Consider the following 15,651-nt stretch of genomic DNA (forward strand, 5'->3'; position numbering starts at 1 on the left):
TCAGCACATATCAAATCTGCAGGCTAAAGTTAAATCTAGACTTGGTTTCCTCTATCGTTATCCCTCCTCTTTCACCCCAGCTGCAAAACTTACCCTGATTCAGATGACCATCCTACCCATGCTAGATTACAGAGACGTCATTTATAGATCGGCAGCTAAGGGTACTCTTGAGTGGCTAGATGTTCTTTACCATTCAGCCATCAGATTTGCCACCAATGCTCCTTATAGGACAAATCACTGCACTCTACACTCTGTAAACTGGTCATCTCTGTATACCTGTTGCAAGACCCACTGGTTGAAGCTTATTTATAAAACCCTCTTAGGCCTCACTCCCCCCTATCTGAGATACCTACTATAGCCCTCATCCTCCACATTCATCACCCGTTCTGCCAGTCACATTCTGTTAAAGGTCCCCAAAGCACACACATCCCTGGGTCGCTCCTCTTTTCAGTTCGCTGCAGCTAGCGACTGGAACGAGCTATAAAAAAAATCACTCAAACTGGACATTTTTATCTCCATCTCTTCATTCAAAGACTCAGTCATGGACACGCTAACTGACAGTTGTGGCTGCTTCGCGTGATGTATTGTTGTCTCTACCTTCTTGCCTTTGTGCTGTTGTCTGTGCCCAATAATGTTTGTACCATGTTTTGTGCTACTACCATGTTGTGTTGCTACCGTATTGTTGTGTTGCTCCCATGCTGTGTTGTCATGTGCTGCTGCCATGCTGTGTTGTTGTCTTAGGTCTCTCTTTATGTAGTGTTGTGGTGTCTCTCTTGTCGTGACGAGTGTTTGTCCTATATTTATATTTTTAATCCCAGCCCCAGTACCCGCAGGAGGCCTTTTGGTAGGACATCATTGTAAACACAATTTGTTCTTAACTGACTTGCTTAGTTAAATAAAGGTTTTAAAAAAAATAAAAAATACCCGATGCTTGTTAAACTCTCCATCCTTCACCAGTAAAGACACAAAGCCAAGGTCTTATGCTGTAGAAATGCCTTAGTGACAAATAGTGTATTTTCATGGCTCAGGTTTGTAAGCCAATTGTCACTTAGTCTGATAAAATCTCAAAGTATTTACAAATCCCTACTGCATAAACAGGACAGAGCACATCATATTGTTTTATTTCTGTGGTTATAAGTTTATTTTAAATGAGAACAAGAAGAACAAGAACATTATCACACCTGGTACCATCTCTTTTTGAGCCATACTTGACAGAGGCTGGGAGAGCTAAACTGTGCAAGAGGTAGAGAAAGTCAACTTTGAACACCCAGACCATTATGCTATAAAAAACAGACCTTCTCTATTTCTAATCCACCCATCTCTTTCTAAACCCTATGGCGTTTGCTTTTTTTACCCTTCACTTTTGCCCTCTGCTTCATCCTAATTGGATCTAATGGTTCCCATGGGAACGCCAGAAAAAGCCCTGCCCAATCCCAACCTGATTTCAAGATGTCAGGTTTAACGTAGGGGAATAAGGGAGGGCTAACACCAGAGAGAAGACAGCTTCCCTTAGTCCCCAAGCAGTGATTGTCCGACTGCGTGCCAGCATACATCTCCAGAGTCCTCTTCCTCCATCCACCAACCCCTGACTGAGGCCAGGGCCCCTTGTTCCCAGCCCCCACCTCTGCCCTCCTTTGTGCCTGTCTCCCAGTGCACCCCTCAGACGGCGGGAGCGGACGGCCGCATATCCGTACCACACAGGATCTTGACTTGAAGGAGTGAGAAAGATCCAAAGTTCAAAATGGGAGCTGGGGGAAGTGTCGAAGACAAGGCATTAGCCGCAAAGTCCAAGGAGCTGGAAAAGCAGCTGGCGGAGGATGCAGACAAAGAAGCCAAGACAGTCAAGCTTCTGCTGCTTGGTAAGGAGCTGTTGTGCCTGTGGGGCCTCTTCTGAAACTTCAGAAAAGTAGAATGGGACCCTCAACTGGCTTATGGTCTGTCAGGCATAGACCATAGCAGTGTCTGATGCAAACAATCAGGATAAGCATCATCTTCTTAAAAAACAGAAAGAAAGATATTGGTTGAATATTATGCAACTATGTGCTCTGATCTTTGAGAAATGTTAGAGTCAAACAGTTTTTGTTCTTGTCAAAGTTAGGGGGCATTGTATTGGAAAATGCACAGCAATGAAAGACATAAATAGTTTAAGTTTACAATATGTAAAAAAAAAAAAAAAAAATTGCAATGAGCAGCCATGACAACCTGAATGACCTTAAGCATCAGCCATATCCAACCTCTGGATGAGCTTACGTATTAGATAAGATGGACGTTAGTAGGTTACACTGATGACAACAGTTGGAATTATATGAGACTGAATATTCGCTGGCGAAGATAGCATAGTTGTTGTGAATTCTTCATCACTTTGATATGGTAACTTGATCGATGGCGCTTGTTGCTCAAGGTCCTTCTGGAACATTCAATGTAGCTAAAAATATAATTTTGATCAATGTAATGAGCTTTTCCAATTGTTTAACACTTCCAGATTTATGGAAACTTGCCAGTGCTGAAATGGTGCATTCAAAAACAGGCTAAACTTATTAGGCCTACTCAATCAGGACGCTAGCATTGATCCTGATATCTAGCCTCAGTTATATATGACAAGAGCTTAACGGTAATCTGTTATATATTACATTGGTGTTCTGCCTTTGCACATTCAACGTGAATGTGAATTGGCATGTCACTGTAAAACGGCCTGGATGTAAACAGATAAGCATGTCACGCTAAAAGTAGCTTACATTAAATCAGATAAGTCCAAGAGTGACTGCTTCTGTTACCTCAAGACTGAAATGAGAAATCGTAGGACTTGTGGGGTCAGAGGTGTTAGAAAACACTATAATAAAAGGCAATACCATTTCCCTTGATTGAAACAACAAATTCTCTCATAATGACAATCTGTATGACAGTCGTTACTGTAGTATGGGGTCATTTCAATGTTTCTCAGCAACCATAAGGTTGATAGCTGAGCATTGTTTTTTAAGTTCTCCTGAAATGGAATGTGTTGATTCATAACTACTAGAAGGGAAGTTGTCAGTCTGTTTCTATATTAGCTACTTCAATAGATATTAGACTCCGAGAAAAGTCTGTAAAGTAGAACATCTGGAACACTACCTAGCAGGGAATCAGATTAGTGTTAATGTTTGGCTCTGAGAGGATTTAGAAGAGCCCTATATTGTCTTCATAGGTTATGAAAACAGGGTTATATGACTGTCTGTAGAAGTGGCAACAGTTATGAATGTTGACATATCAGCAGCATGTGTCTGAATACAGTATGTAAAACAATGAGCAGTAGATGTGTCATGAGCTCTGGGTATAAATAGCTTTGTGAGGGTTCAGGGGCAGGATTTAGTCAGCCTTTCCCATAGGATCATAGTAACCCAATTATGCTTCCTTTCCTGCTACTTAGACTCCCTGTAATAATTTCCCTAGCACAGGGTTACATCATGGCCTACAACATGCATCATCAAATGCTAAGTAGTCATCTCACATGGCAAAAAGCAAGGGCCAATGACACAAGTTAATTGACAGGGAAAATAACAAGGGACAAATAGAGATGCTGAACAATACAGCAATTATGAAAAGCCAAATGCAACAGGTAAAAATCCACTAAAAGTTTGCAGACAATAAGGTCAACATTAGAAGACTACCAGAGAAACTCAGAAGGGTCAACCATCAGCGTAATCAGGGCCAGCAGCAACAAAAGCTTATTAGGATCAATTGACAGGAACAAATTACTATCTGGGCCATAGATCATCATATTATCAACATTCATTTACAATAATGGAGACACTTTCATTTAAAAAAGATCAAATGTGCAGATGTAACATCTTGTAAACCATAACCCCTGTCTCACCTGTCTACACCTCTCACTAACAGTAAATGGGAGGAGAGAAATTGTCATGTTTAAGGCACCAAAAATGGCATACTTTCCCCTGTTGGTATGAGGTTTTGGTGGTTATGATAACCATATTGTAGTAGTTATTGTCCATATTTTAAACTAAATAACTATATTGTAGTAGTTATTGTCCATATTTTAAACTAAGCCAATGAAATGCAGTGACAGCTGAAGGAATTGGTCAAATATTGACACATTGCAAAACTGAAGATGTGAAATGACCCACAATCCAGTTGGTAGTACTGCAGCCAAAGAGTGAGTTGAGGCTTTGTGGATGAAGAGCAGCAATTAACAGCCATTAATCCTTGTGTCTCCTGCTGAACACAACCACAGATGCAGCAAAGCCAATTCTCTGGCAGAGTAACAATTAGGCTACTAAAGACAAAGTTGTTCTGTATTCTGAATGAAATGTAGGTAAATCATCCCTGACCTCAACCCCATTGGACACCTTTGGGATGAATTTGAACACCAACTGCGAGCCAGGCCTCATCTCCCAACATCAGTGCCCGACCTCACTAATGCTTTTGTGGCTGAATGGAAGCAAGTCCCCGCAGCAATGGTCGAACATCTAATGGAAAGCCTCCCCAGGAGTGGAGGCTGTTATAGCAGCAAAGGGGGGACATCCCATATTAATGCCAATGATTTTGGAATGAGATTTTTGACGAGCAGGTGTCCATATACAGTTGAAGTCGGAAGTTTACATACACCTTAGCCAAATACATTTAAACTCAGTTTTCACAATTCCTGACATTTAATCCTGGTAAAAAATCCCCTGTCTTAGGTCAGTTAGGATCACCACTTTATTTCAAGAATGTGAAATGTCAGAATAATAGGAGAGAGAATGATTTATTTCAGCTTTTATTTCTTTCATCACATTCTCAGTGGGTCCAAAGTTTACATGCACTCAATTAGTATTTGGTATCATTGCCTTTAAATTGTTTAACTTGGATCAAATGTTTCGGGTATCCTTCCACAAGCTTCTCACAATAAGTTGGGTGAATTTTGGCCCATTCCTCCTGACAGAGCTGGTGTAACTGAGTCAGGTTTGTAGGCCTCCTTGCTCGCACACACTATTTCAGTTCTGCCCACAAATTTTCTATAGGATTGAGTTCAGGGCTTTGTGATGGCCACTCCAATACCTTGCATTTGTTGTCCTTATAGGATTGAGTTCAGGGCTTTGTGATGGCCACTCCAATACCTTGCATTTGTTGTCCTTAAGCCATTTCGCCACAACTTTGGAAGTATGCTTGGGGTCATTGTCCATTTGGAAGACCCATTTGTGACAAAGCTTGAACTTCCTGACTGATGTCTTGAGATGTTGCTTCAATATATCCACCTAATTTTCCTGCCTCATGATGTCATCTATTTTGTGAAGTGCACCAGTCCCTGCTGTAGCAAAGCACCCCCTCAACATGATGCTGCCACTCCCGTGCTTCACGGTTGGGATGATGTTCTTCGGCTTGCAAGCCTCCCCCTTTATCCTCCAAACATAACGATGGTCATTATGGCCAAACAGTTTTTATTGTTTCATCAGACCAGAGGACATTTCTCCAAAAGGTATGATCTTTGTCCCCATGTGCAGTTGCAAACCGTAGTCTGGCTTTTTTATGGCGGTTTTGAAGCAGTGGTTTCTCCCTTGCTGAGCGGCCTTTCAGGTTATGTCGATATAGGACTCATTTTACTATGGATATAGATACTTTTGTACTTGTTTCCTCCAGCATCTTCACAAGGTCCTTTGCTGTTGTTCTTGGATTGATTTGAACTTTTCGCACCAAAGTACGTTCATCTCTAGGAGACAGAACGCATCTCCTTCCTGAGCGGTATGACGGCTGCGTGGTCCCATGGTGTTTATACTTGCGTACTATTGTTTGTATAGATGAACGTGGAACCTTCAGGCGTTTGTAAATTGCTCCCAAGGATTAACCAGACTTGTGGAGGTCTACAATTTTTTTCTGAGGTCTTGGCTGATTTCTTTTGATTTTCCAATGATGTCAAGCAAAGAGGCACTGAGTTTGAAGGTAGGCCTTGAAATACATCCCCAGGTACATCTCCAATTGACTCAAATTATGTAAATTCGCCTATCAGAAGCTTCTGAAGCCATACTTCTACACCTGCATTGCTTGCTGTTTGGGGTTTTAGGCTGGGTTTCTGCACAGCACTTTGAGATATCAGCTGATGTAAGAAGGGCTATATAAATAAATTTGATTTGATATAATATTCTGGAATTTTACAAGCTGTTTAAGGTATGGTCAATTTAGTGTATGTAAACTTCTGACCCACTGGAATTGTGATACAGTGAATTATAAGTGAAATAATCTGTCTGTAAACAATTGTTGGAAAAATGACTTGTGTCATGCACAAAGTAGATGTCCAAAACCGACTTGACAAAACTATAGTTTGTTAACAAGAAATTTGTGGAGTGGTTGAAAAATGAGTTTTAATGACTCCAACCTAAGTGTATGTAAACTTCCAACTTCAACTGTAAGTGTATTTCTCTATTTAATTTTCTTTAAATTAGCCAACATTTCTAACAACATATTTTCACTTTGTTATTATGGGGTATTGTGTGTAGATGGGTGAGAAAAAAACATAAATTTAATCCATGTTGAATTCAGGCTGTAACACAACAACATGTGCAATAAGTCAATGGATTTGAATACTTTCTGAAGGCACTGTATCTGGGGTACAAGAACAGTAACTACTCACCTCTTGCTTTAAAAAAATTAAAAAGCAATTGAACTTGGCAGAATGCAATGCTCCATAACCAATGCCATCTTCTGGTTGCATCAGGTATCAATGACATGTCAGAATTTACAGTATTATTAAGCCAACAGTTTCCTTCTGTGTTAGCCCATTATAGTCTTCTCTTCACCAGGAGGTAGGGGTTCAACAGTTGGGTTTGAGCTTAAACTACATTTACATTTAACATTTAAGTCATTTAGCAGACGCTCTTATCCAGAGCGACTTACAAACTTAAACTAGGTCTCTGTTTTTATCTAAAGTAGTGTTAAAACAAGAGATTGCTAGGGAAGTTCTTTATGGGATGAAAATACCAAAACATTGCTTTTTGGGCAACATGGACCCTCAAGATACCATCAAAACAATGATGAAGTCAGAGAAGCAATTGTTTACAGCCATTTGGCACAAATAGAGCATGGATTAGTGGAGACGTGTTGCAGAGACAGGCTTCTGGTTAATACCTTAAAACTTTACCTTCACATTAGTAAGAGAAACAGCAGCAACATAGGGCAGAGGTAAACCAATCATCCTACAGAAATGAAAAAGTTGTGATAACTGACATGTCAAGAAGACAGGGGAATGAGACAATGGATGACATTGCCAGATGACACTGGTGCAACCACTGACAACTATGGAGTGAGAAAATGGGAAACTCAGGCAAAAATTGGCCCATGCATGGAGAAATAGGCCTGCACATGGGAAAATAAGTCAAAGGCATGGAGAAATGGGCTTGTGCACACTTACCTTAAGAGATAACAACCTACTTGTGGAGAGCATGAAGAAATAGGCCTACGTTTGGAGGAATGGCTTTATTCAGGAATATCAGGCCTGCCTTCGGGAAAATAAACCTATGCATGGAGATATGAGATGGGGAAATAGGGCCATTATGGAGACAGCCCAGTCACCCCAGCCTATCTAGGTAGCCCTCTCGCCTACCTTCATGGATAAGAATCAAAGGAGAGAAGGACACACTATCCCAGGAACTTTTTAGAGTGACACAAACTCACGATTCCTCATGAACTGACGTCTTCCTAGTGACGTCTTTACATATCGGCCGATCCTCTGAGAGACCTTTCATTCAACCCCAGGCCTCCTTACCCAAGGCTTCTCAAATCCCATCCATTTAGCCCTGAGCTAATAAGGACGCTGGTCTCTGCTAAACCATTGGGACAGATGTCAATCACATTAGCCATAAACCCTTTCATGTGCCCATTTCCAAATAGTCAGGAATCCTAGATGGCCCCCTTGAGGTGGCGTGTGGAACAACAAATCCACTGGTGGTGACAGTCTTGTTTGATATAAGCCCAGAGGGAAATTAGCTTACTGGTATTATGACATACAACTTCACTGCTCAGACCAGTCTGCCCTATGGCCCAGTACTTGTTTATTATTTTCCAATTGCTCTGTTACTGTTAAACCCCCCCCCCCCCCCCCCCCCACTAAGTATGTTGTTACAATGGGAAGTATCCCATAAGATGTGTCTATAACCAAATTCATTGTACAAATGCAACAACAACATGCAGAAACAAAGCTAGACAGAAGGTCATAATATAACAGCTGTGAAATAACTACAACTGTAACTACTGCAACACACCGAATGCTTGTCATGTTGTGTGTCTCAGAGGACTGGATATGTGCCAGTGGAGGGGATGGGCAACTGCTGAGCTTCCTCTTTCACTATGTGCTGTCATTATACATCTCTTTGCATAGGTCATGTTTTGGCCCTCAGGTTCCCTTTAACCAACTACAGGGTGAATGAGGATGATGTGTTTGTACATGGGAAAGCCATTGTAACATATCTACTTCTTCTTTTGTTTTACCAGGTGCTGGTGAGTCTGGGAAGAGCACAATTGTCAAGCAGATGAAGTGAGTATAACAAAACAAACACCGTTGACATTGCATGTCATTCCTCCTCCCTCCTAAAGTACATGCAACCAAATCTTGTCCATACACTTTACCATCACTCTAAAAGGTGTGAATTGGGTGTTCAATAAGATGGACTAAGTTTATGGCTCATAATCATATGGCAAAACAAAATGGACCATGATAGAATAAATTGTGGCAGCTACAATTGACGTATACCCTGATGACTACTGAACAAAACAGTTGCTGCAGAATGACTAGTACTAGTTCTTCTGGCCAATAATGGTTGTTGGTAGCATTGTATAATGTCAGTTGTATTTTAAACTGTAATTACAATTCTAACTGTTTTCTTCCTCTTGTGTTGGGTAGAATTCTCCATCAAGGTGGTTATACCAAAGAAGAACAATTGGAGTTCAGGGCAATCATCTATGGTAACATCCTGCAGTCTGCTCTGGCCATTATCAGAGGCATGGAGATGTTGTCCATTGACTTTGGATCACCAAAGGGATCTGTGAGTCCCACCCTGCGTCTCTAACCCTTCTGGTCCACCAAATAGGCCCTTAATGACACACACTGATAGACATTGAGATACCAGCAGAAGTTTCAGTAGTTGCACATGTTATTCAAATAGAAATAACAACACTACATTGTTAGCTTAGCTAATTACCGTACAATGGAATGACATTTACATTTTAGTAGCAGTAAAACTCACCAGTTGACTTCATGGTGTAGGAAGACGGGCAGAAGCTGTCCAACCTGTCAGACTCCATTGAAGAGGGCTCAATGCCCCCTGAGCTGGCTGATGTCATCAAGAGGCTCTGGAGTGACAGTGGTGTCCAGGCCTCCTTCGAGAGAGCAGCTGAGTACCAGCTCAACGACTCAGCTGGCTAGTGAGTGTAACAGCAACTGTTACAGTCTGTTACGACAGTCATATCATTCTCATGACAGTTCAGGTCATATCTTTGTTGGTGAGCATGATTATGTTCTATATGGGGGTGTGAATGTATGCTAAACTGAAATCTCGCTCAACAGTTATCTTGGAGAATTGGACAGAATCACAAAGTCTGATTACCTGCCCAACGAGCAGGATGTGCTGCGTTCTCGAGTCAAGACCACCGGTATCATCGAGGAGCAGTTCTCCTGCAAAGAGCTGCACTTCAGGTGAGGGAATATTAGTCAAACAAGGGAGATCACAAAGGGCCAAAAATGGTTTACCATAAATCCTTGCATGTTCATTCCATTTCCTTTGGGTTGTGATTTTACACAGTCGTTGATTATCTCTTTACAGTCATATCTAACATCTCACTTCTTTAACCCATCCCCTCTGACAGGATGTTCGATGTGGGCGGCCAGCGGTCGGAGAGAAAGAAGTGGATCCATTGTTTTGAGGGTGTAACCTGCATCATCTTCTGCGGAGCCCTCAGTGCTTATGACATGGTGCTTGTAGAGGACGATGAAGTGGTGGGTTTGGCTTTACAGTTGACCTCTGATACTTCCACTAGTTTGTCACAGTTGTGATTTTCTATATCGAGACAGAACGCCTCTATGTGGCCAAATGTTGTACTTTTGTACTGTTTACTTGGATTTCTCTTTTTTGTACTGTGATCCATTTGGTAAGATTGAAAGAGCATCAGAAGTTCTGATTCTAACTGAAGGGTATTTTCTCCAGTCTGACATCAAGTAAACAATGGATTATTCAGTCACAAGTTTACAGAACCCTACCAGCCCATCACATGTTAAACTCCCCAAGGACATAGCTCAGATGACTATACAATATGAATTCTCAATCGCCTCACAGTCCTGTACCTGATACCATCACCCCAGTTCAAGCACAGAAGACATGTAGAGTTGTGTTTGTGTGCTTGCCAAAGGCTCAAAATATGAAATTAGATAATCTCCTTGGTTTAGAGCAGGTGTGTAAAACTAATTCCATGAATGGCCTAGTGTTTGCAGGTTTTTGTTTTTTCCTTTCAATTAAGACCTAGACAACCAGGTGAGGGGAGTTCCTTTCTAATTAGTGACCTTAATTAATCACCCAAGAACTAAAACCCGTAGAACCCGTGGAACGAAAACACGTAGACACTCGGCCTTCCGTGGAATGAGTTTGGCACATGTGGTTAAGAGTATACACTAAACAAAAATACAAACGCATGTAAAGTGTTGGTCTCATATTTCATGAGCTGAAATAAAAGATCCCAGAAATGTTCCAAATGCACAAAAAGCTTATTTCTCTAAAAAATAATTGCACAAATTTGTTTACACCCGTTAGTAAGCGTTTCTCCTTTGCCAGATAATCTATCCACCTAACAGGTGTGGCATATCAAGAACCTGATATAACAGCATGATCATTACACAGATGCACCTTGTGCTGGGGACAATAAAAAGCCACTCTAAAATGTGCAGTTTTGTCACACAACACAATGCCACAGATGTCTCAAGTTTAAGTTTTGAGGAAGTGTGCAATTGACATTCTGACTGGAGGAATTTCCACCAGAGCTGTTACCAGAGAATTGAATGTTCAACGTCTTTCATTGAATTGGCAGTACGTCTAACCGGCCTCACAGCCGCAGACCACTTGTATGGTGTCGTGTGGGCAAGCGGTTTGCTGAGGTAAAGGTTGTGAACAGAGTGCCCCATGGTTGCGGTGGGGTTATGGTATGGGCAGGCATAAGCTACGGACAACGAACACAATTGCTTTTTATCAATGGCAATTTAAATGCAGAGATACCATGGCTAGATCCTGAGGCCCATTGTCATTCATGCCATTCATCTGCCACCATCACCTCATATTTCAGCAAGATAATGCACGGCCCCATGTCGCAAGGATCTGTACACAATTCCTGGAAGCTGAAAAGGGCCCAGTTCTTCTATGGCCTGCATACTCACCAGACACATCACCCATTGAGCATGTTAGGAATGCTCTGGATCGACGTGTATGACAGTGTTCCAGTTCCGCCAAAATCCAGCAACTTCGCACAGCCATTGAAGAGGAGTGGGACAACATTCAACAGGCCACAATCAACAACCTGATCAACTCTATGCGAAGGAGATGTGTTGCGCTGCATGAGGTAAATGGTGGTCACACCAGATACTGACTGGTTCTCTGATCCACGCCCCTACCTTTTTTTAAGGTATCTGTGACCAACAGATGCATATCTGTATTCCCAGTCATGTGAAATCCATAGATTAGATCCTAGTGCATTTATTTCAATTGACTGATTTCCTTATGAACTGTATCTTAGTAAAATCTTTGAAATTGTTGCATGTTGCGTTTATATTTTTGTTCGGTATAGTTAGCATACTAATCTCGCATGAGTGAGGATTGATGAAAGAAACTGTGAGATTGTTGCCACTTAACCTAACCCTCTTCTTCCTTTTCTCCACAGAACCGTATGCATGAGTCTCTCCACCTGTTCAACAGTATCTGTAACCACAGGTTCTTCGCCACCACCTCCATCGTACTCTTCCTCAACAAGAAGGATCTCTTCGAGGAGAAGATCAAGAAGGTCCACCTCAGCATCTGCTTCCCAGACTACGATGGTAAGAGTAACCACAAGTATAAACAGCATGTTAAAACTGCATGATTTCCCAAGGACAGGAATGATGGAAATGTTTTGTTTTCTACTGCAATATGATGCAGTGGCAAGATACTAGCCAACAGAATAGATACTGTCAACCTCATCACCTACAATTGAAAACAACTGAGAACCGCTTCATGAGCTGCCTGCTTACTCTGCCACTAGGCCCCAACACGTATGATGATGCCAGCGACTACATCAAGAAGCAGTTTGAGGAGCTGAACATGAAGAAGGGTGTCAAAGAAATCTACTCTCACTTGACCTGCGCCACGGACACAAAGAACGTTGAGATTGTGTTTGGAGCCGTGACAGACATCATTATCAAAGAGAACCTAAAATCTTGCGGTCTGTTCTAAGCAGAAACACTAAAAAGGTGCAGTAGTTATCTCTTGTCTGTTCTTGTAACCCAAATTGACACCTAGCCTGTACACATTGACACTTCTAGTAGATTTGGAGGGCTCAGATAATAGACTTGCCTCAGACAGACAAGGTGACATTTTCACCATGTTGGATACACCCATCCAATTCTTTCAGATTTAAAGTGTTTCAAGGGTAGGTGTCGATTTGAAATTCAGCATCTTATTGTTCTTTTATGATTATATGTGGTTATTTTTTCACCTAAATGTTTTGGTTTTCTTCCTCACAGATTTTATTTTCCCCCTCATCCCTTCACTTGGATTCATGGTGAAGTTGAGCAGTAGGAACAGAACGCACAACAGAAGGCTTTGTAATGGCATAAGACTCTTCAGACCCTTCAATTCTAGACTATCCCATCCCTTCCTTCCTAACTCCTGACACCCTAAATGATGAGTAATGAATGCAAACACTAGGGAACAGCACCCACTTTACTACAAAGGGAGTTAACACACATCATATCCAACAAATCGAACAAAGATGGCAACATGTCCCTCCTGGAGACAATGTGGATGATGATGTCCTTCAGATGGAAATGAGGACAAGAAGTCAGAAGAACAGCAGAATTAACATTTGTTTGATATAGGTACTTTGTTATTCTGAATTATTTCTGGTTCTTTATGATGGGTTTGTGTTGAGGAAAGTGTCCAAAGCTGCTCAGGACTCCAATTGATAAACTTATGAAAGAATATGTTTTGAGGTGATCCATCTTACTCAACATGGTCAGAGTGAAGTCCTTTCCAGTAACATTGCTCTTGCCCCATGATTTATAATGTTTTTATCTAGTTCTAAGTATCTGAAATTAGAACTCTGTTTGGATATGCCTACTGTTTTACACCAGATGTATCACAGTATTTTTTTTTTTTTAGCTAATTCCAATTAGTGAGTTCAAATAGTCAGGTCTAAACTGGAATTTAAGTAAAAGTACCCTCAAAACAAGTTAGCAAAGTATTTTGTAAATACAATAGTAGAATAGTGGACCTTATATATTAATATTAAAATATGTATCAAAATGTTCAACATCAGTGACATGTCTAGTGATGTACATGTCTATTTCATATTGACTATTGACAATTGAACCTGTAATTCTGACCGATCTTGCGAAAGATAAGACATTCAAAATAAAGATCGACATAGAAACTGCCATTTCTGCATGTCATCATTCTTTGTATTTTTTTAATCAAGATATGTGATGTGACTTTTAGGCTTTAATTAATGCGTTGTACGAAATAACCCCCATTGTGGTTGGAATCGTGTTGTGCTGTCAACCACTGACCCAGAGATACACAATGCCAACAAACACATTTATATGACACTATACAGTGCATTCGGAAAGAATTCAAACCCCTTGACTTTTTGCACATTTTGTTACGTTACAGCCTTATTCTAAAATCTATTTTTTTTAATTCCGCATCAATCTACACACAATACCCCATAATGACAAAGCGAAAACAGGTTTTTTATGTACATTTTTTTTTGTGTGTGTTGAGATTGTTGTACATCTGTATAGAAGAAAAAAAATAGAAAAAAAAGTATTTCCATAAGTATTCAGACCCTTTGCTACGAGACTTGAAATTTAGGTCAAGTGCATTCTGTTTCCATTGATCATCCCTGAGATGTTCCTACAACCTGATTGGAGTCCACCTGTGGTAAATTCAATTGATTGGACATGATTTGAAAAGGCACACACCTGTCTATATAAGGTCCCACAGTTGACAGTCCATGTCAGAGCAAAAGCCAAGCCATGAGGTTGAAGGAATTGTCTGTAGAGCTCCAAGACAGGATTGTGTCGAGGCACAGATCTAGGGAAGGGTATCAACACATTTCTGCAGCATTGAAAGTTCCCAGGAACACAGTGGCCTCCTTCATTCTAAACAGAAGAAGTTTGGAACCACCAAGACTCTTTCTAGAGCTGGCCGCCTGGCCAAACTGAGTAATCGGAGGAGAAAGGCCTTGGTCAGGGAGGTGACCAAGAACCCGATGGTCACTTATTGTCAGAGCTCTAGAGGTTCTCTGTGGATATGGGATAACCTTCCAGAAGGACAACCATCTCTGCAGCACTCCACCAACCAAGCCGTTATGGTAGTGGCCAGACGGAAGCCACTCCTCAGTAAAAGGCACATGACAGCCCGCTTGAAGTTTGCCAAAAGGCACCTAAAGACTCTCAGGCCATGAGAAACAAGATTCTCTGGTCTGATGAAACCAAGATTGAACTCTTTGGCCTGAATGCCAAGCATCACATCTCAAGGAAATATGACACCATCCCTAACAACACCAACATCCCACCAACATCCCTAACAACACCAACATCCCACCATGCATCACCAGATGCATGGTGGGATGTTTTTCAGCGGCAGGGACTGGGAGACTAGTCAGGATCGAGGGAAAGATTTGATATTGGTATATTGAACTAAACTCAGCAAAAAAAGAAAGGACCATGTCTTTCAAAGATAATTCGTAAAAATCCAAATAACTTCACCGATCATCATTGTAAAGGGTTTAAAGAATGTTCCCCATGCTTGTTAAATGAACCATAAACAATTAATGAACATGCACCTGTGGAACGGTTGTTAAGACACTAACAGCTTACAGACGTTAGGCAATTAAGATCACAGTTAGGAAAATTTAGGACACTGACTCTGAAAAACACCAAAAGAAAGATGCCCAGGGTCCCTGCTCATCTGCGTGAACGTGCCTTAGGCATGCTGCAAGGAGGCATGAGGACTGCAGATGTGGCCAGGGCAATAAATTGCAATGTCCTAAGACAGCGCTACAGGGAGACAGGACGGATAGCTGATCGTCCTCGCAGTGGCAGACCACGTGTAACAACACCTGATCGGTACATTCGAGCATCACACCTGCGGGACAGGCACAGGATGGCAACAACAACTGCCCGAGTTACACCAGGAACACACAATCCCTCCATCAGTGCTCAGACTGTCCGCAATAGGTTGAGAGAGACTGGACTGAGGGCTTGTAGGCCTGTTGTAAGGCAGGTCCTCACCAGACATCACTGGCAACAACGTCACCTATGGGTTACAAACCCACCGTCGCTGGACCAGACAGGACTGGCAAAAAGTGCTCTGCACTGACGAGTTGCGGTTTTGTCTCACCAGGGGTGATGGTCTGATTCGCGTCTATCGTCGAAGGAATGAGCGTTACACC

At 41.6% G+C, this 15,651-nt stretch overlaps 1 protein-coding gene across 1 annotated transcript; it reads left to right on the forward strand.

Annotated features, from left to right (window-relative positions):
• The first annotated feature begins 1,616 nt into the window (after positions 1-1,616).
• LOC129815545 (guanine nucleotide-binding protein G(t) subunit alpha-2-like) lies at positions 1,617-13,573 on the forward strand. The gene is made up of 9 exons (XM_055869464.1): positions 1,617-1,859; positions 8,455-8,497; positions 8,864-9,005; positions 9,227-9,384; positions 9,527-9,655; positions 9,826-9,955; positions 11,881-12,034; positions 12,238-12,445; positions 12,719-13,573. The coding sequence occupies exons 1-8, from the start codon at positions 1,742-1,744 to the stop codon at positions 12,426-12,428; spliced, it is 1,065 nt and encodes a 354-aa protein (XP_055725439.1). The 5' UTR covers positions 1,617-1,741; the 3' UTR covers positions 12,429-12,445; positions 12,719-13,573.
• The last annotated feature ends 2,078 nt before the right edge of the window (positions 13,574-15,651 follow it).

The sequence above is a fragment of the Salvelinus fontinalis genome, chromosome 18, assembly GCF_029448725.1.
Source record: "Salvelinus fontinalis isolate EN_2023a chromosome 18, ASM2944872v1, whole genome shotgun sequence".
NCBI lineage: Eukaryota > Metazoa > Chordata > Actinopteri > Salmoniformes > Salmonidae > Salvelinus > Salvelinus fontinalis.